Raw genomic sequence first — 23,700 nt, forward strand, 5'->3', positions numbered from 1 at the left:
ACCAGAGAACGCCAAAAGGCGAACAGCACAACGACAATGCACTATCAAAGCATTTATCGGTTGGGGTGAGCAGCTACAAAATGTAATTTTTTAGATTTCTATTTGGTGTTTGAACATCTTAACGCCTGTTTTATTGCCAGAAAGGGTAAAATCTATTCTGATTATGTTCCAGTTTCACTTCCCAAGTTGACCATTTGTTGTACCACAGTAGAGTCATTGCCATGCGGTTTCCCGTGCGAAAAGAATGCAACAACGGGACGGAAAGCACAATACTGTTTGTTGTTTTACTGTACAAGTAACATGGCAGTGTGAATGTCGGACAAACTTCTATATACCAATCGATTTAACTGACTTAATTTATAGCAAGGTTAAATTAAAAGAACATCTGAAACTTGTTGATTTTAACCCACTTTAAGGCAATCATTATTATAATACACAATGTAAGGTTATAATGAGTATGAACGCCTTTCCAAAAGCCACAATCCATCTCGTCCCTGCACATGAGCTGATCTATTTGCTTTGTCTCCGCGGTTATCGCGATCCTCGCGGGCGTGTTCCCTCATTTGGCTGCCCCTCCGTCGTTAGTCTCGACCACCGGCCCATCATCACCATCATCACACCTTGTAGCGAAGCAGAGTGAGAGTTTCGTGCAGGGTGGGAGTGTTAGTCACGTGCAGGGTGAGAGGGTTAGTCACGTGCAGGGTGAGAGGGTTAGTCACGTGCAGGGTGAGAGGGTTAGTGTCACGTGCAGGGTGAGGGTCACGTGCAGGGTGAGGGGGTCACGTGCAGGGTGAGAGGGTTAGTGTCACGTGCAGGGTGAGAGGGTTAGTGTCACGTGCAGGGTGAGGGTCACGTGCAGGGTGAGGGGGTCACGTGCAGGGTGAAAGGGTCACGTGCAGGGTGAGGGTCACGTGCAGGGTGAGAGGCGCGAGCGCTGCGCGAGGTTCACGACGTCTCGGCAATGGCCACAGCCAAACGGAAGGTGACGTAATAGCTCCAAAAGCCCGAATTATAATTGCAAATACGCCTGATGGTATCATAATTATGCATTACAAATGTAATTGCCACTGCCAAAATACACACTAACACAGCATCCTTACCTTATTATTTAGTATGGCAAGATGAAATGTGCAACATTATACGAATATACTTGTACAGTATATCGAGGTTATTAAGCCATTTAATGGCCTCTGTGTGTGGGGCGGCGGGGGGGGTGGGTAATTTCCGATGTTAATAAAATGTGTATACATACAAGATTGTTATATTAAGACGCTGTACCCTTACTTAATCGCCCGGAATCTGCCCGTCAGAACTCTTGACGCGAAGAAGCCTAGTGCCTGGACAGTTCTCGGGATGGGTTTGTCCAAAGGTTACACGGTCGCCAGCAGAGGGCAGTACAGCAGTAGAGCAAAATCTCGCCGTACTCGGATGGTAAATGTTTGTGGCTTGGCTCTCCAACACAACGGTGTGCCGTACTGAATTGGCATGTTCTTGGCTGTGTCGGGTGGTGGCGGGTTTTAACGACACATTTATCTATTTACGCGATCTAAACCAAATAACCTCTATTATGGAGAGCAAAATCTATTTGCACATCACTTCAATGTCACGTCTCGTGCTTTCTCCTCGCCTTCAGTGACCGGTGTGGTGAAGTTACGGGCCCAAAAAAAAATAAGCCGACGGGGTGGAAGGTTCTTATCCAACAGTGGATTGACAAAAAGTATTGTACAGTACTGAACGTTACCATATACAGTGAGGGAAAAAAGTATTTGATCCCCTGCTGATTTTGTACGTTTGCCCACTGACAAAGAAATGATCAGTCTATAATTTTAATGGTAGGATTATTTGAACAGTGAGAGACAGAATAACAACAAAAAAATCCAGAAAATCGCATGTCAAAAATGTTATAAATTGATTTGCATTTTAATGAGGGAAATAAGTATTTGACCCATCTTGGTGGCAAAACCCTTGTTGGCAATCACATAGGTCAGACGTTTCTTGTAGTTGGCCACCAGGTTTGCACACATCTCAGGAGGGATTTTGTCCCATTCTTCTTTGCAGATCTTCTCCAAGTCACTAAGGTTTCGAGGCTGACGTTTGGCAACTCGAACCTTCAGCTCCCTCCACAGATTTTCTATGGGATTAAGGTCTGGAGACTGGCTAGGCCACTCCAGGACCTTAATGTGCTTCTTCTTGAGCCACTCTTTTGTTGCCTTGGCCGTGTGTTTTGGGTCATTGTCATGCTGGAATACCCACCCACGACCCATTGTCAATGCCCTGGCTGAGGGAAGGAGGTTCTTACCCAAGATTTGACGGTACATGGCCCCGTCCATCGTCCCTTTGATGCGGTGAAGTTGTCCTGTCCCCTTAGCAGAAAAACACCCCCAAAGCATAATGTTTCCACCTCCATGTTTGACGGTGGGGATGGTGTTCTTGGGGTCATAGTTAGCATTCCTCCTCCTCCAAACACGGCGAGTTGAGTTGATGCCAAAGAGCTCCATTTTGGTCTCATCTGACCACAACACTTTCACCCAGTTGTCCTCTGAATCATTCAGATGTTCATTGGCAAACTTCAGACGGGCATGTATATGTGCTTTCTTGAGCAGGGGGACCTTGCGGGCGCTGCAGGATTTCAGTCCTTCACGGCGTAGTGTGTTACCAATTGTTTTCTTGGTGACTATGGTCCCAGCTGCCTTGAGATAATTGACAAGATCCTCCCGTGTAGTTCTGGGCTGATTCCTCACCGTTCTCATGATCATTGCAACTCCACGAGGTGAGATCTTGCATGGAGCCCCAGGCCGAGGGAGATTGACAGTTCTTTTGTGTTTCTTCCATTTGCGAATAATCACACCAACTGTTGTCACTTTCTCACCAAGCTGCTTGGCAATGGTCTTGTAGCCCATTCCAGCCTTGTGTAGGTCTACAATCTTGTCCCTGACATCCTTCGAGAGTTATATTTCGATTTAAAGCTTTCGTGACTGCAGGGATTCATCTTCTTGGTTCTTTCGGTAAGGTCACGTAGCAGCGTTCATTGAAGCGCTCTCGTCCCGACAGTTCTGTTCCTTCACCTGAAGAAGGCTACTTGTGTTGTGGCCGAAACGTCGTGAGAATTTTATTTTGTTTTATTTTTATTACTTTGTTTCCATTCTACGTGACTTTATCGAAAGAACCAAGAAGATGAATCCTTGGAGAGCTCTTTGGTCTTGGCCATGGTGGAGAGTTTGGAATCTGATTGATTGATTGCCTCTGTGGACAGGTGTCTTTTATACAGGTAACAAGCTGAGATTAGGAGCACTCCCTTTAAGAGTGTGCTCCTAATCTCAGCTCGTTACCTGTATAAAAGACACCTGGGAGCCAGAAATCTTTCTGATTGAGAGGGGGTGAAATACTTATTTCCCTCATTAAAATGCAAATCAATTTATAACATTTTTGACATGCGTTTTTATGGATTTTGTTGTTATTCTGTCTCTCACTGTTCAAATAAACCTACCATTAAAATTATAGACTGATCATTTCTTTGTCAGTGGGCAAACGTACAAAATCAGCAGGTGATCAAATACTTTTTTTCCCTCACTGTAGATGTAGGCCTTCCTCACACCGTGTTGGTCTTGGGGATCGTTTCACCACCCTGGTCAACGTGAATTGGTGGGAGCTCAGGACCGTTTCAAATGTAGCTCACCATTTAACCGAATTAGCCATTGTTGGGAATGGAGCTCGACCACCGGGTTTGTTAATAGCACAGTATGCCTAACCACTGCGCCACCACCGTCCATGCTGCCACAATGCATTACCACAAACATTCAGTGTTTAAGCCTTTTAATAGCATGGTTCGTCTGATTTATGTCTTTTTTCCCTCACTGTATCCTTGGAGGAATGCTACATTTGACTGTTTGCAATAATAGATGGAAACATAACTATAGGTATCCCACGTATACAGTATGACGAAATGTCGTAAATCGGAATGGCTTTTCGCATTCATTTAATGCTAAAACGTTACGGATGTGTTTCGGACAGTCATTTAAACTCTACCCTTATTCTAAACATTTACACCTGTATCACTTTTCACAATACAGAAAAACATACGTAAGGAATATGAACAGTAAGCGATGGAGTGATTATTTATTTGAAACAAAAAAAAGAATTAACCTTTTCAGGGAACTCACCAACGATCTGCGTGTTGGAATTATTGAAAAAAGTGATGTGGAGGCATTTGCTGTTGCATTGTAGGAATCCCGTGACAATGTCGCGGATGGTTGATGCAGCCTCCCTGGGTGCTTCTTGTTTGATGATAATCTCGTGGTGCGTGCCATGTGCAATTTCGTTCACGCGGAAATTCGATTTCGTTAATGGAAAAGCGTCCATTATTTGTTAATTGCGTTAACGTGAAATTTCGTAAACCGAACGTTCGTAAATCGAGGGAAACCTGTAATTCCTATAGTGCTTTAGAATTTTCTTAATTCGCCTCAATATAATTTAAATGTTCATATTGCATGCCTATATTGAAATGTGTTGCTGCATTTATTCTTAAGGTTCGATTTACATGTACATTAATTCCATATGAACCCACCGACAGCATAATTAACATAAAAATAAAGCAAAAAAAAGAATATAAAAAACGACTTCACAATTGTGCACTCACCACTCCATCTGTTTACAAGATTGCAATACCTCACTGGTGGCCCCTAGGGAATTGTCAGGTCATTGTCGGGCCACCTGTGAATTACTGCTCGTCATTAACATGTTTATAATAATCCACCTGCAATGATGAGATATAGCATCTTCTATCAGTGCCTTGTGCTCACAAAGCCGTGGTCTAGGGTTGCCCACCTCTTGAGGTACAAAAAACCGGGACATATGAAAATATTCTCTTATAATACCGGAAGAGAGAACTACGTGTAATTTACAAAAAAAACTGGGACTTAATTCTTTTATAATCCGGGAGGGTATTCTTGGTTCTTTCGGTAAAGTCACGTAGAAGTGAAATAATAAAATAATAAAAATAAGTTTACCGAAAGAACCAAGAATATGAATCCCTGCACTCACAAAAGCTTTAAATCGAAATTCAATCCGGGAGGGTTTACAGATTACTCAGGACAGCTACTACCTGAAAAAGAGTAGGAACAGGTGGCAAACCAATCGTGGTAGTGTGTGTCACATTTGTCACTGCAGTACAACCCCTCAAGGAGAAGCAAGAGGCTAGGCGACCAAGAGAAAGAGGAGAACTTGGCCTGGGTGCAGTGTGAGCACTTGGAATGTCAGAAGTGGCGGTCCATCTCAGTCAAGGAGATGGCGTCCCTTGCGGTCGAGCTGCCATGGTATTGCCACATGAACGGCGACGTTTCCCACAGTTCTTGTGAGCACCCTGAGGAACCGTACCCCAGCAGTGAGGAGCTCAGCCGCGACGGCCTGGAAGTGGTGTTTTCTCATAATTACCAAACAGGCAGCCTCGTGTGGGCGAAAATGATAGGCTATCCTCGGTAAGGGTTATCAGTGGTTATTTTCTTGCGTATTGCAATATGTTCAGGAGCTAAATGCCAATGTCGAGGTCTGCTAGTCATGAGAGAGTTTCAGGAGATCATTGGCAACAAGACAGTACGTCACATTTCTTTGTATGTTTTAAAATATGTATTTTCAGTTATTGGTTATTCAAACTTTTGTTGTTGGGCGACATTATTACATGCTATTTCTCACTTTCTTTTTTTAAATTAATATAGCATCACATGATTTCGGTTTTCAATATAACTGTATTGTAATTTTCAGTGCTGAAATATGTAGATAATATTTTATGCAAGAGTAGTAACACTGCTTATTAGGAAATAAATATGCGTATTGTTAAACCATTTAATAACATAAAACTGCGAACGTATTAATTCCAAATGCTGTTGTAAATTTTGTATATTATTGGGAAAAAAACCTTTGTAAATGTTAAAATGTGTTATGGGAATGAAAAGTAAACAAAGATGCATGCATTGGATTTAATGTATATACAGAAAACGTGAATTAGGGAGCGTGCAAGTGAAAGACGTAATTTTGACCTTCGGGAAAAAGTATGTGGGTTTGGGTAGGACACGTTGTTCGAAGGGCTCACGGCCAGTGGTTGAGACGAATGACAGTGGCAGCATAAGAGGACTTTCACCAAGGAGACGGAGTGAATAAATTAGTTTATGTGCAGTTGATAGATGTATTATGACATCACAAGACTGAGAGACGGTGATGGCTTGAGGAGGCCGTCATCCATTATTGGATTAATAATGATTTTCCGATTGTGGAAACATGTATTTTATTTAAAAACGTCTTTATCAGATGTTTAACATTTTATGAAGGTTAAGAAAAATGCACAGTCCCAGAATGTGCTAGGAACTAATGATTATGAATTGATGTTAATTATCCAATGTTATATTACAGATGGCCAGCTGTTGTGTGTCCAGACCCAGACAATGGCAAGGATATGAACCAAAAAAAAAATTACGTCAGCTATCATGTGGAATACCTTGGTCAACCACGGACTAGAAAATGGATTAACGTACAACAAATGGAACCATTTTCTCAACTAGAGGTATGCAAGCACACACTGAGTGAGATCCCTGAATTCCATTTTTGCTAAATGTGTACTCTACTTTATCTAAACACTGCCATCTTTCAGAATGTACCCTCTCAAGCCAGAAACAGGGGTTGGCTGAATACAGCACTAAAAGAAGCGAATGAAATGATATCAATATCCTGTGAAGAAAGACTACATTTCTGTCACTTTACAGGTAAGGAAGGCTGGGAATGCAAAGGCATGCTAATGGAAATTATAAGACAAAAAATACAGGAACACCTCTCGAAGCTGGACTAATTGCCTTGATTCTGGTAACTGAAAACTATTAATGAGCAAATACTACAATAATAGTACAATTAGATGTCAATGTAATAAACACCTAATGAATATAATACTTAAAATATCATAAAAAAAGGATTTCATCCTTGCCACAATCACTGAAACAGCAGGTGTAGGCTGAGTGAGGTTCACTGAATGTGGAAGGCTTATGCACTCTTTTGACAGGCTGAAATAATGTACTGTATTCTTTTTTTGTCAAATTAATGTAACAAAAAATTAGGGTAAGAGCACTAACAACAGTACATGGCATCCGTTTCCTACTGGATCTCGTTTAATATGCGAAGGAACAGTGTTCGGGTTGGATTTTTTTTGGCTGAAGCTTTTAATATTTGTTTTGGGTATTCCTAGCTTGCTCTGAGTTCCAATTTACTCGAGTCCAGCTTTGACAGGTTTTGCTATGTCATATAAGCAATGGATGTCTTTGCACATACCGTATATTCATGAGTGTGTACCAGGATTGAATTCATGGTCTACTTTTTTTGCTGCAAACTGTCACTTGAATGTAATGAATTAACTGTTGTGTTTTTTTACGATTTTAACCAAAAGGTTATAACGGCATAGGTGAAGAAATGTTGCAAGAAACACATCACTTGCTCATGGAGGTGGATGTATTGAATGAAAATATGATCAACAAAAATAAATGTGAGTCAAGTACTACATTTTTTTTGCATATCAATTCCTGTAAAATGTATTACTGGTACTTTATTATGTAGAATGCATGCACATTTGAGATAACCTAATGAAGAATACCTGTTCAGTGACGTGCTGACATTTCACTAAATTCGAAGTCTTAAATTAGCTATATAAACATTATTACGTTATTAAGATTATCTGTATTTTGCTGATATGCTTGCAGCCTTACACACAAATATATCGGATACAAAAAATTTAAACTCTTGTAATGAAGAAGAGAGTCGTCTGAATCAAAGTTTATTTCATGAAGAGAGCTTTCAAAATGTAGAGGACAGTCCAGAGGAGCTTGTGAAAGCTAAAACAATCCATTCAGACGACTCTGTAGAAATGCAGCATTCTAGTTTATCCAATGAATATGAGGAGATGGAAAACTTGCTGGAAGAAACAGCTGCCTGGCTACAAGATGATGGCTAACACCACAGCATTTAGTATTTTAGCACTTGTGAAAAGAATGTGACATGCAAAAACATAACTAACCAAACTATATTCTATTTCATTTATTTGCTGTGGAATTTAAACTTTATTTCCACGTAATATGCACAATATTATCTGGCAAAGTTGCATATAATAATTACATTGTAAATGTTAATGCTGCCGCATGTTATGCTAACTCACCGTTTCCCCTTGTTATTACTGTGGTATATAGTATATTCTGACAAAAGGAATTCAAGCACTTCTTCTTGGCTGGACATGGTTAATAGAGCTAACATCTTTAGGGAGCTTTTGCTTCGTCCAGTTGTGCCGATGAATCTTGACATTTTCAAAGAAACAATTAGCATATGATGCTGATAAGTATAGTTTATGTACTGTGTTTCTTTTGGAATACAGTGATGTATAGCGAAATATCACTTGCATTAAAAGTGTTATCTATACAAATTTGAAACTGTAACACCTGTTTTAATTTGCTATGTATTTTCTATATCATTTTTGGTGCAGTACAGCAATAATTTAGTCTATTTAAATGCACGAATTGCTGGTGACATGTAATGTACTTTTGCTGTAATTAATTACACAAAGGCTTTTAAATGCTGTAATGACTTGTAATTACAGTACAGAAAAAGGGCCTTTAGCTAAAGAGTGGGGCATCCATTGTAATTAATCAAACAAGTTAGCCTGTATGTGGAGATTACCCTGAGGCTGTTATGAGGTGGAGATATAGAAGCAATGACCAAATACGGATGAGATTTAATTTTCATCTCCAATCTCCCCACCGAAACTCAACATGTCAATTTTACAATGTTTATTAAAAATATAAAAAAAATTGTTAATTGTAGAGTTCACTTGTTTTCTGTTTTATTATATGGTTTCTTAAATTGGCTTACTAATAAAATCCTCATCCAAATGCTCTTTATTCTATGACAACCAAGTGTGTGTGTATATTTAAAGGCAACCATATATTGTATTCCCTGTAAACCAATGGATGAAACTAAAACAAAACAATTTTGATTTTACCAGGTAAGGCCCACTGAGCTATATAACTCTTTTTCAGAAGCGACCTGGCCACAAATGACAGCCCAATTAAGTCGTTTATCATGTGGACATTTATAGCAGCCAGTTTTTTGCTCCACATTCTAAATGTGGAGCAAAAAACTGGAGGATCTGGAGAAAAATCGACGCAACTACGGGGAGAGAGACATGCAAACTTCAAATATACAGGCGTCGGGACCGAACCCACAACCTATATACCAGGCGAGGTAGTTAACATCTCGCCACCATGGCGCCACCAATGAAGGCCTCTCTATGCCACTGATGTTACTCATGACCGGTAATTGAACGTGGGTCACCAAGTTCAGATTCCATACAAGAGAGAGAATCGGGTAAATAATAAATCTGAATTAGAAACATCACAGGCCTTGGGGGAAAAAAAAACCCGGTGTGAGTTAAGATGCAGCTGATAAAATCAGGACAAAAGTAGAAATGGTAATGGAATTTCTAACGGACAATAGGCAATACTGTCGTGCCAAATGCGGAAGTCTTTGCCCAACTGTGAGTGGGTAATAACCAGTGATAATAATCGAAAGAAGATATTGTCATAGGAAATTGAATTTGTGCTATGCTTTTTGCCAGAAAATTCATGACGTGCCATCAAACACTGTACACACATCGATCACACTTTTTACACAATTTTCAAGTGTTAATCATGAGACACCGAGGCGATGCGTTCTAAACAACGAAACATTCATTTCGTAAAATGCACTGATAATATTGCCACACACATCAATTGGTGCTACGATTTAAATTGTTCTACAATTTAAATTGTTCTACAATTTAAAACTATTGAAATTTTTACGTGAATATAAATTTAACTCCGGAATGATGACAGTATTACACTGAAAATGTTGAACTGAAATTCAAGCAGGAACAAAAATAAAGTACATTGCTTCACGTGGGAAAACAATTACATTCATAGAGTAAAAAGAGCAACCCTGAAACGTTTATTGCAACATTTTTATTTAAAACAATTGTCAAGGGCTGACAACAGAGTTGAAGACAGTTTGCAGAATTCTACAGAAGCGTGCACTACAGCTACCTACCATAAAATCGAAATAAAAACCGACAGCTATCTGATGGGGAGTAAAAGAAAACCTAAAACAAATAACCCTTTCCCTGGCAAGGTTGTGGCACAGGAACAGCAAAAATAAAAATCTCTCTGTTGTTCATATAGACATCTCTATGAGCATCTGTACAAAAAGGTCTCCTCTTTATAAATAAAAACTTACTTAACTTAGTAAATGGCTGTAAAATGAGATGGAACTGATTTTTTTATGTACAGAATTTTTTTTACGGCTGTAGACTGTAAATGATGTTTTTTTTCACTGCAGTCGCGTTTTTTAACGGGCTTGGTAGAGTTTAATTAAAAGCTTACGCAGCGTTGTTTTTATTCAAACATTTAAATTAGTCCAAGGCGCTATATAAGTAACTTTCTACAAAATAAAAAAAACACAATACACTTCATTTAATGCAAATAATAAAGATGAAGTACAACATTCGTGTGATGATTACAGCTGCAAAAACTTTTAAAGAAACTTTAGCAAGCCAAACATTTAGACTCTACACAATGCCACAAACAAACAACTGGGATTTTGCTGCAGAGGTTGGAAGTTAATTGTGTATAATTTACATACATTTTTACAGCATTGCCAATTATTTCAATTCTGCACCATTCCACGTCCAATCTTACAACAATCTCACACTTGTCGACCTTACAGCACCATGCATCAAGCGCTTTTGTTGCTCACAACAATCAACCAAGACATAACATCAAACCATTCAACCACTCATTTAAAAACAGTGACTAACAACAAAAATGTATCAACAAATCAACATTCTTTTTTACGTTAAAATGTTTCCTCAATGACAATTTGGAGCTATGAAATTCCTGATTTCTCATAATTAAAGGGACGCCTCTTAAATTTGTAATCTGATTGTCGCAGTCAGGCAAGCAGCTGGCATAACACCACAACCTGAGGTAGATAAATTGCAAGCGCTGCCGACTCAATTGTAGATGAAGTCAATTTAAAGATTTAATTGGAACAAACGACATACATCATGGTGTGTGATTTATTGTAAAAGTAATGCTTTTTTTAAATACCTTTTGTGGAGAATGAAACTTAATTTCATAGCTTCAAAGGGGTTTTTGTCACCATCTGTAGTGAAATAAATCTATAGTTCTTTGAACATGCGTATATATCACGAAAAAAAGTAGAAGAAACATGGTCCGGCCAAATAAACAACAAAAAAAGAACATGTAATGCATCAAGAAACACATATCATCGACAGGGAATTGGTTTGCACATCTTTGGTACTGATCAGAAACGTCTTCTCATGACAAATCCACTGATTTTCAAATTAAATTCTACATTGTTCAATTCACAATTGTATACATTTAACCAAATCATCAGCTGCCATACTTAAAGCATGTATAATGTAACCACTGTATTTCATTAATTCCCAATGAATGACTTGAGTTTCAAGACATGGTTCATGATAATAAAAAAAAATCGTTTGCCCTCTGCTAATGCTGCCCTTTATGTGTCACCCATCAAAAACATTTCATTGGAAACGCCATATTCCCCATTTGATTTAAACTCATTAAAAAAGCTTTCTTTGAGATTTACAAAATGTTTTTCTTTTTTTCATTTTCATGTAAAGCAAACTTAAATCGAAATAAAAGCATCTCTAGTCTATGTTTCTAAGCTTAGCAATTGGGGAAAAGTAAACTCTTCCACAAATGAAGATCTACTCTGAAATGTTGACAAAATGCTTTTCACTAAATTTTGTGCCCCAAGCTGAGTGACCTAAACTAATTAATCATGTGTTATTTTCTGAAAAGATACTAAAAGTTAAAAAGCTTAAGGCCAGTGAGAACAGAAAAAAACATCTTTATCAAATATTCCCCAAGGAAAGAGAATCCAACCGCTCGTAAAAAAAAACATGATAAAAAATAGCAACTCGAAAAACTCTTCAAATTTCTAGTTCTTAAAACAAAACTAAACCTAATACTAAATCTTATCTTGAAGGAAAAAGGGGGACGAAACAAACTTAACATAATGCAAATAAAGAATGCATCTCTCAATAGTATACTTTTTAAACTCCAGCTTGACTCGAGACTTCACCCATTCAAGCCACTCGCAAGGTCTATATCTTTTCACTTGTTTTGTTTTTCAACCTAATATTTAAGTCAATACGTTTGACAGATTCTCTTTAAAAATAATTCTTCCATAGCAAAATAAAGGAATCTGAAGATCATAGCAATCAGATGAACTATTTAGGTTCTTCGAAAGAACTCATACCAAAAATAGCAGTTTTAGGTAATTGTTTCATGAAATAAAAAGTTCTTGTTTTCCTGCTTGTGCAAAACGGACACCTTCTACGTGAAAACTTGCTGTAGCAAAAAACCTTGATTGGAACACACTCTCCACATACTTTCTGAAAAACAAAAGTAAAACTCGTATTAAATTAACAAATCAGCCACATAATGATGTTTTTGGTCAACTTTTTTTCAAATATACATGTAAAATGAAATATATACATACATTGGCAATGTAAGAGGCTTGTGTTTAGATTCTCCGCATTTCAATCACTCCTGCTCACATGCAATGTCATGCTGCTTTGTTATGTTGCCAGGCAAACATTTATGTTGTGTGCGTTGTGAAGGGGTATCTGTGCATTGCACAACATAAATTAGCAGCAGATTAACCATCATGCGTGAAGGGCAGGCAGAATGTAAATGGATAAATTAGCCCCAATGGGTACACACATCACCCACATCACCACAAAAGCACGGATGTTTGCAATATTTGCTATATGAAAAACGAGGTTATATTACGCATGTATCTTTTTATTACATTGTAGCAATGTACTCTCCCATTTGGCTTATATTTATGCATATATGCATTATCATCGAGTTAGTCTGCAGTGTTAAGTGTTTTGTTTGTTTACCTTCTTTAAAAATATGAGAGACTTTACAATTAAAACTGTGAGAATGTGCCAACATTTAATTAACTTAATGAATACTACTTGTGCTTTTTATATCCATACAAGCAACACACTACATTTCTTACTTGTGTATGAGAACAAAAGTAAACAAAAAACTGCATGCAGTGGAAATAATGTACCATCATCCACTAAAACTTCCATGCATTTGAATTCACTTGTCCAGTTGGACAACAATGGAAAACTATTTAGAAATTATGGTTTGGACTTTAGAGTAAAAAAAAACTATTACAAATGGGAAAACTTTGGCTAGGTGAATGTAGAAAAAAAAACATCGTCTATATTGACCATGCTCACCCCTAACTCTGACTGTCACTTGCCCTGCTGATAGGTGTAGGCACCATGATCAGGTGCTGTCTCTACTTGCTGTTGCTGCTGACCTCCATGCTCCTGCAACACACGAATAGCGGACAACATGAAGCAGACATTCTTTGTCCGGCTCCTTTCCTCGTACCTGTGGATGAATGCCTTCACGTGTATTTTTCATTGTATGAAGATGCTAATATGGTAAAAGACATAGGCTGGCGAGTAGCTCTAACAGGGCTTAGCACCATGAAACCTGTTTATCATATTCTTGGTTCTTTCAGTAAAGTCACGTAGAAGGGAAACAATAAAATAATAAAAATATAAAACAATAAAATTATCACGACGTTTCGACTGCAACACAAGCAATCATCATCAGGTGTGAAAACCACAGCAAGAAAATGTTGCTGTGGTTTTCACACGTGATGATGATTGCAGTCAAAACGTCGTGATTATTTTATTGTTTTATATATTTTTATCATTTTATTGTTTCCCTTCTACGTGACTTTACCGAAAGAACCAAGAATATGAATCCCTGCAGTCACGAAAGCTTTAAATCAAAACCTGTTTATCAGTTTGCGTTAATCAAACACAGCCTATGAGGTAAAACCTCTTGAAGCTGGACTCGGTGGGAGAGCACAAGCTCACCCCAAAGATCCAAACATCGCGCCTCCTGGCTTTGACATTCCTCGAAGATGATGATGTACCATCAACCACATGAGAACATCAACAGGCTGATGCACACACACCTCCACACATGGAAAATGAAACACAAGCCACAATGCTAGTGGTCGTGCAACCTAAATTATAGACCATATAGTAAACCACTGTAGTCTGTGCTCCGTCAACGGGAGAAGCAAAACTACACGAACTCTCTACTGAAGCGCTCTTGTCGTGGCTAGCAGACCTTGACATTGGCATGTAGCTCCTGAACATATTGTCGCATGAAAAAACAGAACCCTTACGCCTGTGTGTCTACCACGTGCTCTGCTCGTGACGACCTTGTGCTCTATTGTTTTCGATCAATCATTTTCAACATAAAAAATAAGGAAACACATGTAACTTGTAAACATTTATATTTCAGCCACAATTATTTCCACTACCTATGGGTATAGGGAATATAATTCTGAGTGTAGACGAGATATACAAAAATGTTCTAGTGCTTATTGCAATGAAACCACAGATGAGCAGCCACCATAATGGAATGCAATGCTTATATTTTTCAGGCCCACACCAAACTGAGAAAATAAATCTATTAAACGTTTTCTCTCTCGATAGACTCACGAAACCCCTGATCTCCATATTTTAAAGTCGAACATCTCTTCATTCACCTGCACATAAACTATACACACCTCTCCCATGGTCTTAAAATACTTAATGGCCTTGTTTATTATTTTCCTCTCTGGTTTTTGCATTCTACTTCTTGGGAAGTTAGACAAAGGCAGCATTTGTTTAAAAGAACACACTGTGCTGATGATGATCAAAATGTTGAAACTAGTCCACTGTGTGCCTGTTTAAACAAATTACCCTGGAAAACACTGGTGCTGAAAGCAGACGGACCTAAACGTTATGTTACGGTATAAAACAGACTTTGTTAATGTGTAACGTTACTCAATTACTAAACACAAAAAGCAATGCAATATAACTGCTACAATGAAGAAGAAGCTGCTCATTGTTCCCTACTGCTCAAAAAGTATATAACATCCCTCTGTTTCATCATCAGCCATGGCCAAGTCACTGTTGGATTAAGGCCTCCCAAATATGCCCTCATCTCTCAGGATTCTGCGAAATAACAACCCTTTGTTTACTGTTCACAATTCCAACTCTGTGCTACTGTTTGCAATAAATTGTGAAATCTACCTACTCCCTACTGAATAACAAAAAAAAGTATCTGCTGCCTATTCACCTCAAGATGTAAATATTCATGGAACTACTGCACACGAGCCGATCTCATTGCTTCATCTCCACCGTGATCATCCTCTCAGGCGTGTATCGCCCTTTGGCTGCCACTATCACCAGTTTCGACCATCGGCCATTATCCCTTCTAACAATACATTTTGCCCAAGGACACTTACTTAATATGATGTCTTTATCTTGCATATGTTCTCTAATCCCCTTCCTGCCTCTCAGTGTAATTCCAAGCATGCACCTCTCCATGCTCCTTTGCACACTTTTATTCTTTTTCATTTTCTCTGTCAGTGTTCACATTTCTGATCCACACTTAGTGTCCTTTGGAAACGTTTTGAAAATGAAATACCAAAATAATTCACACCAACGCAATCCTAAGCCTATATAAAAGACTCACCTGCAAACGCACTGCAAAAACCTCTCCCAATGTCTTCAAAATCGTTCACGACCTCGGTTATGTTTAAATATTTAAACATGACCGAGGCCATGGAATATTTTTACTCAAATATTATTATTATTATTGTTACAGATGGCATTGACAAAATAGTAGCAAGAGAAACCAAATATTTCATATAACACTCATTTTTGTTTAACCATACCTCACAAACCTGCCCCTTTTATCACATTAATTCATATAAAAAGTTGTAACATTTTTACATGCCAATTGATTTGCCTCAACATAATCTAACACGAACCCAACATAATTTCAGATGTTCCTGCCAATGTGACGTTCCTTGTATGATGCAGTAGCCATGCCAAACCGTGAATCAGAGGAAATGGGCCTCACCTCCAATGTAACAGGTGTTGGAGGCACAGGGGTGTACTGAGGGATGTATGTGCCTTGCACAGGGCCTGTTGCTGGCATATACTTCAGAGACAAAAAGAAAACAAATGAGTGCGAAGATTAGAATAAACACATCAACATCTGTTGTTTCAAGCAGGAGCCTAATTTTATTCAAGCTCCTTGCTAAATTCACACAGGTTATATTTGAGCGAGCAACATTGAGTAATATATAAAATACACATTTAGGAGACCTGCGTGCACACACACACTATGGTCCTGTGTAATTCAAGTCAGAATATTATGTAAGAATTAAAGCCCCGTTTTCATCTTAAATTTGGCTCAGATAACACAAGACAAGGATGCCATGTGATTGGCAATTTTACAAAATGTATACCAATGTATTATTTATCTCTACCTGAAATTGTTTTTCTATCTCAGCTAACAACTGCTTTCTCGTATGCAATGTGGTTTAAATTTGCAAATGGTTGCATACAAGGCATGTATATAATTAATCATGGCCCTTATATTTGACACTGCATAAATCATCCTGATTAATAACCCCTTTTCCAAGCTGTGTTTGAAGAAAACAGGTGATTACTCATAGAAAGCTGCTTATCTTACCACGGTAGTATTTTGATAAATAATCCCAGTAAGGCCCCTTCATCTTCCCAATATACGGTTCTAGATACGCTAAACAATAATACTTTATGGTTTATTCTGTACAGTTGCATTTTATGAGATTTGTGCAACACACAACCTAAAATTTGAACCGAGGGACACGACAATTATTTTCTCATTTGGAATATTACACGAAGATATTTGTATTTCTCCCTCTCCATTGTAAACACAAAACGATTATTTTTGTGCCGTATTTTACACATCATACTTTTGGCCCGTATTTGCGGAAAAAAAATGAAATGTGTTGGGTAGAGAAGGAAGGAGGCTGCTCACTCACTGTGGCGGTACTGCCCAATGAGAGATGGGACATCTGCTGGGCCATTGGTCCCATCATGCCTGTCGGTTGCATGGACATCGCAGTCTCCATGGGGGGCGTCAGCACAGTGCCCTGGATTTGTGCGGCAAAAGAGGATAATTGCCATCTGATCACACGCCACGCCATTAATATCTGCTCACAATATCAAGCGGCAAGCAATTAGTCCTTTGATGCGGAAATGGTGACAGTGATAAAGTACGTGTTAATCTGGAATTATAAAGGCACATGCTTTTTTAATATATATAACTGGGTTGCTCATGCACATACATTAAATGGCATTCCCAAACATAAATCAATGCGGTGTGTGTGTGGGGGGTTATGATCTGTGATAAGAAATGTAGAATGGTTTTCAAGGGTTTTATTTTATGATTTTCCAGCCAAAGCTACTCGTGATGTTCTGACGTCCTTTGTATTTGTGTATACTACTTTGTGACCACACGGTGGTGCTAAGTAGACAGAGTAATGCCTCGCGAGGATTGTATTTCATCATCAAAAATTGCATCCAATAATATGCAATATGTTGTGGTTTTTTTAAGTAATACATTAAATTGCTGTATAATACACAATAAAAATAAGAAAAGTCACCTATTTAGGTCAATGAGGCACCCTTGCAAAAATGTTAGTCTGTGCTGGACAAGTGCCCACCAGATGCAGCTTCACTTAGTAGATGTAAAGCAGGCCAGGAAAAATAATTACACTCTTATGTATCCGAGCCTATTGACTGCAAAGTTATAAGCACTGCAGGAAATCCTTAAGGTATGATAAACCATGGCACTTATGCCCCCGAAAATCTATTAATTTGGCAGAAAGTGAATATGTTAATTAATGTACAGTCGAAATACCGGGCAGAGAGCACTGTGTTTAATTCTGCAAATATAAAAAAACCTGACTCGGACAAAATTACGCTGTTCCACTATTTGCCCTTTAATTGAAACAAAAAAACTTTTATTACGGGCATTGGGAATTTACAGCATTTAAAGAGTGCGTCCATGTAATACATGGGGGATGTTTTAATAACATTTTCCATATGCGTCATCAAAAACTGATGTGCAACCATAAGAGAATTGTATTTCTAATTTATGGTTAATTGATGCATCTGCAGACTAATGTCTATTCTGTCCTAAGTGTGCTGTTTAGCGCAACATCTGCGTTCTCACAGCTGTTGGAGTGGAACAGTTACGTCGCTAAAGGCAGTGACCTCATTTTTTGTGTCTATGTACCCTTTATGTTCCCATTAATGAATCACTGTCTGAACATGAGCAGTATCAGAAAGCTCTTCACTGTAGATTATTGCCATTTCAGCAAATGAATCTGCCACTGGCCACGGCCTGGGTTTAAATTTCCATATTCTGAATATTTGAGCGAAATTATGAAACATTTTACGATCCAGATGAATTGCAATTTTAGATGATGTACGCTAATTTAATGTATTCATCAACTAAAGAAATTGTCCCAAATTCAATTGACGTCTGACAATTATCTAACAAGAACATTTGCATGCATTACATTGTATTTCCGCTGATAACTGTTATTTGAATTCATTCTATATTTAGACAATTTAAAGTACAAAAGGTAACGGATACATTTAGTATTATAATCAAATAACACAGGGGACATTTTAATTAACCTTATCACACCAGCATAGAAATGGCTGTGATCCTGAGAGAAAAAAAAAAGTGTAAAAAAAAACCTTGTGGCAATTGATTCACCTCGAAACCCTTTATGTGGCGTTTAATTAATTCGAAATACGGCAATTCTCAGTGCGTACAATGTGTACAGTATGTTTAACTCATTTTCACCTTGTGCACAGTTATGTTCAAGGTTAAGCTAGCTCTGCCAGGAACATTGGGTAACCTCCAGAGACGGGTATTTTTTTTTTTTACCAGCGGCTGGCTGACGCTGCTAGAATCAGCAGAAGACACCGGCTGGCTCCTGTCTGCCTTTTCACATGTACACATATTGCCATACCAGCCGCTCGACTGACGTCAGCCAACCATTATCTAAATGACTTTGGCTCACTCTTGCACTCTCGCCTGCCGCGCCTACCACCGATCGACCCCCAGCATTGATTCATTTGACTGTATCCGCATTTATGATTGGTGATGGGAAATGGCTGGCTTGCCCAATAATTCCGCACGGCCATGCCAGGGCAGATGGCTTCATCGTCACATTCACCTTGCCCTTCATCTCTCTCCTCCTTTACCGTGATCTGGTTGCATTAACAATCGCCATTGACTCTGGAAAGGGGTGCGTGCTAAGTGCAGCATAATCGGCCACTGGAGGAGGAAATTATATTTAAGGAAGAAATTAGTTTAGTGAGAAACTGCACACAAGTGCACATAATCACACATAAATTAATCAGGAGCCTTCAACTACAAACCCATGTCCTTGCTTGTAAAGGCAAATTTAAATTACTATATAACTACAGAATCTAACTTTTTGACATAATCTTGATAACATCGATCTAAACATGCACATGTAAGCAATGATTGTTTAATCCTCGGTAAAAAGAGGTGCCAAATGTGAATAGCATGAACAAAACTGCATAATGTCTGGCTTCTCGTGCACAAATAGACGGTGTCGTAGCAACGGGCAGATGTGTTTTGATTTTGTAATGGCCAGTTCCAGGCAAATGGTTTCAATCATGTGTGACGGCAATGAGAGACACACGTATACATGCAGTCTTATAGCCGCTATACCACCATGCAAGCCTTTGTAAAGTAGAACATGCATGCATCCAGTCTAGACTTGTGTTAAAAGTAAAATGTACATACATTATGTATATATTTGAGGTGTTAATTTCCTTTTTTACTGATATATTACATTCAAAGATTAAATCATCTTACTTTCGTTGTACAGTGAAATAAAGTTACGTGCTTAACTGTGTTATTAAAGGAGAGTTGTTTGGGGGGAGGAGGGGGGAGCAGGAGGGGGGAGGGGCCATGTACATGCTGGGGTTCTCGTGAATGCATGCGAATGGGCACAGGTACGGTGGATTATTATGATATTTACATTGGTTTGGAGAGTTCTACTTCCGTTCTCTTCTATATAAACCAGCTGTGCAATTGTGATGAAAGCAAAAGAGGGTTTTCTTTCCATTAATCTTAACCATTTTGTTGGTATTCTATTAAATTAAATAGAATGATTAATTACAGTACTTACTCGCTTAAGTTTTAATCTACATGTGATAATATAAGCAATTTAATGAAAACATTAAAACTACATTACACAACGATGTTCATTGCCGAGATGAAAATAAAACAATTATATTTATCGGCTTATGATATTGGCAAATTGAATTGTTTTATAGTTTAATGTATCATTTTCCTCTATATGGAGGACACAACCTTTAAAAGCAATATAAAACAATACCCAGTGATGGCTATAAACACATGATCCATTGCCGAGGTCATATTTTTACAGGAAATAAAACTCTGCAGTTTGTGAGCCGAATACAAGAATGCCTGGCACCATGCAGGTGTGGGATGTTAAACACGGTATATTCCCATTACTTTACAGATATGATTCAGAAGCTAAAACCCCTTTTATCCTCCTCCCCTGATCAGATGCTGATCATATAATTCGAGTGTGGGGAAAAAAAAAAACAGCGTTATTTTACAAGCACATACCAATTCATAATTTACTTGGGCATTCTGTCCGCTGTTTATTTTTACGACACTTCCACTGCCATTTACAGCTTCAGTGCGTTCGTTTTTTTTTCCCTTCCACTTTCCCATTACGGAATCGGTGGGACATCACGCACCGATGGCATGGTCAAGGCCCTGTTAATGTACAAGGCCAGGCTGTGGACGAGCTAAATTAGCAGGGAACATTCTTTCGGAGGCACCGATGGGAATTCTGTGGCTAATTTGCCATCACGAGAAGAGTGTGACCGCTAACCTTAGCCTCCTGCAACGGTCATGGCCACGGTAAACGTTACAGCCAGAAGTACCGTGTTAACCGAATGACTGTATCACATTAATTCATCCACATTTGCAATATTTTTTTGAACAACCGGCAGCAACAATACAGACACCTCAAAGAGGCCTTTGCGCCAGTGGCAATGTAATTGGTGCAGTGCTGCATAGTAATAGACACCACTGTGCAAGGGAGATTATAGGCATGGGTGGTGGCGAGCAGGTGGCTCTTACCGCGGGCTGCATGACATAAGGCTGATGGGGCATCCAGGATGTACTCTGCACCTACAAGGGGACACGAGGCACCCAATTGCTCGCCATGTTCCACGCATTGTACGCAAGACGTTAAAAATAAAGAAGAACCACAAAAGGCTACTCTTTTCATACTGCAAAGTCAATTCAATTAGCAAGCATGAATAATACACGTGCAGTGGAGTTCCACTATGCTGCCATCTGTTTAGCTTTGACACAAAGCTTAATTAATCACTGACTGATGTTATTCTTCCATGCGCCCAAATGCAGCAGGCCATCCAATGTTAACCTGTTTACCCAGCGAGGACTACAATACTAGTTCTGTGCATTGCATCCGACAGTTAGATAGGGACACGGAGTATTTACAAGAGGTATTCAAATTGCATGAGCAAACACAGAGACATCCCACTCGTGTGGAATTTCATTGTACAAAATTATAGGCTCTCAGTTTCCCATGCTTTGTTAGAACACAGTACCACATTTTCCCCTCTCTGAGATGAAGTATTACAAGTGTTTTGTTTAAAGAATCTTGGCAGAGGTTCCCTCTCAGTCACAGCAAAATGGAATTGAGGAAGAATTCATGATTGATACATTTTTAAATAAAGGCATTTGAGCAAAACTGCATATCATCGCAAAGCAATGTTTTTTTCTCTATACATGATATTTATATTTCTCAGAAAATGTGAATGACTGCTTTAGGGTCACTGCAAAAAAAATGGCTTTGGTTTCACCATCGCACAAAGTGGAATAACGAAGCATCCTTCCCATGTTCATATATCAACTCAATGAAATACGTCTGACTCTGCTGATAAGACCCAGTTGGTCAAAACCGGTTCAGAGTTTCCATATTTTAACAAATGCTGCTTGATAATATTGGTATGAAAAAACAAAAGGCGGATGGATGAAAGCATATTTATTTATTGATTTACTTATGTGATGACACAGAATGGAGTTATGTTTATGTATACTTTTACAACTTCAATTGCAAACTCATTGGCAAGCAGCACCACGCAAATTCACACTCATGGGCACTTTCATTTTCACAGCATGTGGGTGTTACACACACACACCTGGTAAGTGGAGACGGGGGAGGCTAAATACGGCGTCATGGACGTCTGCGCTATCATCCTGTTTGTCGCAATGCTGTACGGAGATGGGTAGAAACTGCAGGAGGAAAAGTCGAACATGCGCGGTATTAAATTCAGGTTTTGGTAGAAGAAGAAAAAATAAATAAACCCCACACACAGCCCAAGTGCTGTGTGTGCAGTTTCTGTGCACACCACGGTGTTTAATTTCATAATCCGTACAGCTCTTATTCGCTGAAAAAGTCGCCTCCACCAATGTGGGGATGGCTAGTGCGAGCAACCACTCACCCATTTTGGATAGCAGTGGGGTCGTATGTGACGGCGATGCCGGTCTGAAAGGCAGAGAAGCGTCGTGCGTTAAACAAACAAAAAACTCAGCTGGCCATGTCGAGCAGGGGAAAAAAAGGCACTGAATATAAAGGGTTACAATTTATGCACAACTGCACAATGCAGAGGCTGTCTATGCATATCTAGCAAAAAGACAAAACCCATCTGGCATGGAGTTAGCGAGGTGTACGCTTGTGTTCGCACCAATTGGCGGATGTCCCATTGTGCGCAGATTTAGTAAACACCATAAAACACATCGTGGAATTATTGCTGGATTATGTTCTGGAAATTTTAAATTTAGATCCTTTTTTTAAATGTGTTCATTTTGGAATTAGAAAATCAAAACCATTCTCCCAAAATAAACTCACAAGGTGCTTGATGTGAACACTGTACAAGGGAACCGACATAAAAAAACAAACCCGGTGTGCACGATGACTGGATGTCAGAATTTTAAAGAGTTGATCCTGTAGCTTGAGTCGTGACAAATTAAATGTAATGTCTTGTGGTTGAAAATTAAAAGATGGGATGTTAAAACTACAAAGATAGCGTGGATATAATGCGAATGAAGGGACTTTGGAGGTAGTACAGTGACATCATCTTCTGGGCTTTTTCTCCGATTCAAGGTGATGCACTGCTCACGGGCAAAAGGTCATTCCGAATATTATGGTGCATATGTCATAGCGTATAACCTGCACGGATTAAAAACTTTTTGTAAAAAAATTCAGCTCTATTTCTACATTTTGATCCTTATCTGCCTTCAATAACTGACCTAGATCGACTCGCATTCAGACTCGATTTGAGCTAGTACACCCCATTGAGCTAGCAGGGTCTTTTACAAGGACGGTCAGCCCACAAGACTGTTTGTGCTATGTTTATTAAATTGTGTCCCTCCAACAAATATCTTAATTTGTAGCAAACTTGTTGGATGTAACTTTAGTTTCCCCCATATTAAACTTAAGCCCAGCTATGCAGCCTTCTTTGTTAAATTCTTCAATCATTTCCTCTAGTTAATTTTCACTGCTTGTTTTAATGACTCCACCAACAGCAGATCCTCCAATATAGTA

At 38.9% G+C, this 23,700-nt stretch overlaps 2 protein-coding genes across 13 annotated transcripts in view; one reads left to right on the forward strand and one right to left on the reverse strand.

The window, feature by feature from the left end:
* The first annotated feature begins 283 nt into the window (after window positions 1-283).
* Window positions 284-8,932, forward strand: LOC116941150 (zinc finger CW-type PWWP domain protein 2 homolog). Its single transcript, XM_076066129.1, has 6 exons — window positions 284-982; window positions 5,167-5,474; window positions 6,403-6,553; window positions 6,641-6,752; window positions 7,424-7,519; window positions 7,734-8,932. Exons 1-6 carry the CDS (start codon window positions 962-964, stop codon window positions 7,982-7,984), a joined length of 939 nt encoding a protein of 312 aa, XP_075922244.1. The 5' UTR covers window positions 284-961; the 3' UTR covers window positions 7,985-8,932.
* Window positions 8,933-10,004: 1,072 nt separating this feature from the next.
* Window positions 10,005-23,700, reverse strand: part of LOC116940948 (RNA-binding motif, single-stranded-interacting protein 1-like) — a 290,259-nt gene continuing 276,563 nt past the window's right edge. For 6 of the 12 annotated variants that reach the window (XM_032951373.2, XM_032951375.2, XM_032951366.2 and 3 more), the window contains 8 exons: window positions 22,598-22,641; window positions 22,295-22,388; window positions 21,207-21,257; window positions 20,068-20,112; window positions 17,017-17,127; window positions 16,065-16,145; window positions 13,387-13,456; window positions 10,005-12,499 (listed from right to left, as the gene is read on the reverse strand). In XM_032951373.2, coding sequence (XP_032807264.1) covers window positions 12,441-12,499; window positions 13,387-13,456; window positions 16,065-16,145; window positions 17,017-17,127; window positions 20,068-20,112; window positions 21,207-21,257; window positions 22,295-22,388; window positions 22,598-22,641 — 555 coding nt within the window. In that variant the 3' untranslated portion in view covers window positions 10,005-12,440. Of the gene's footprint in view, window positions 12,500-13,363; window positions 13,457-16,064; window positions 16,146-17,012; window positions 17,128-20,067; window positions 20,113-21,206; window positions 21,258-22,294; window positions 22,389-22,597; window positions 22,642-23,700 lie in introns of all 12 variants that reach the window. The other 6 variants (XM_032951368.2, XM_032951370.2, XM_032951369.2 and 3 more) reach the window with 6 other exon arrangements.

The sequence above is a fragment of the Petromyzon marinus genome, chromosome 10, assembly GCF_048934315.1.
Source record: "Petromyzon marinus isolate PM22_M1 ecotype Great Lakes invasive population chromosome 10, UKy_Petmar_22M1.pri1.0, whole genome shotgun sequence".
In the NCBI taxonomy this organism is placed as follows: domain Eukaryota; kingdom Metazoa; phylum Chordata; class Hyperoartia; order Petromyzontiformes; family Petromyzontidae; genus Petromyzon; species Petromyzon marinus.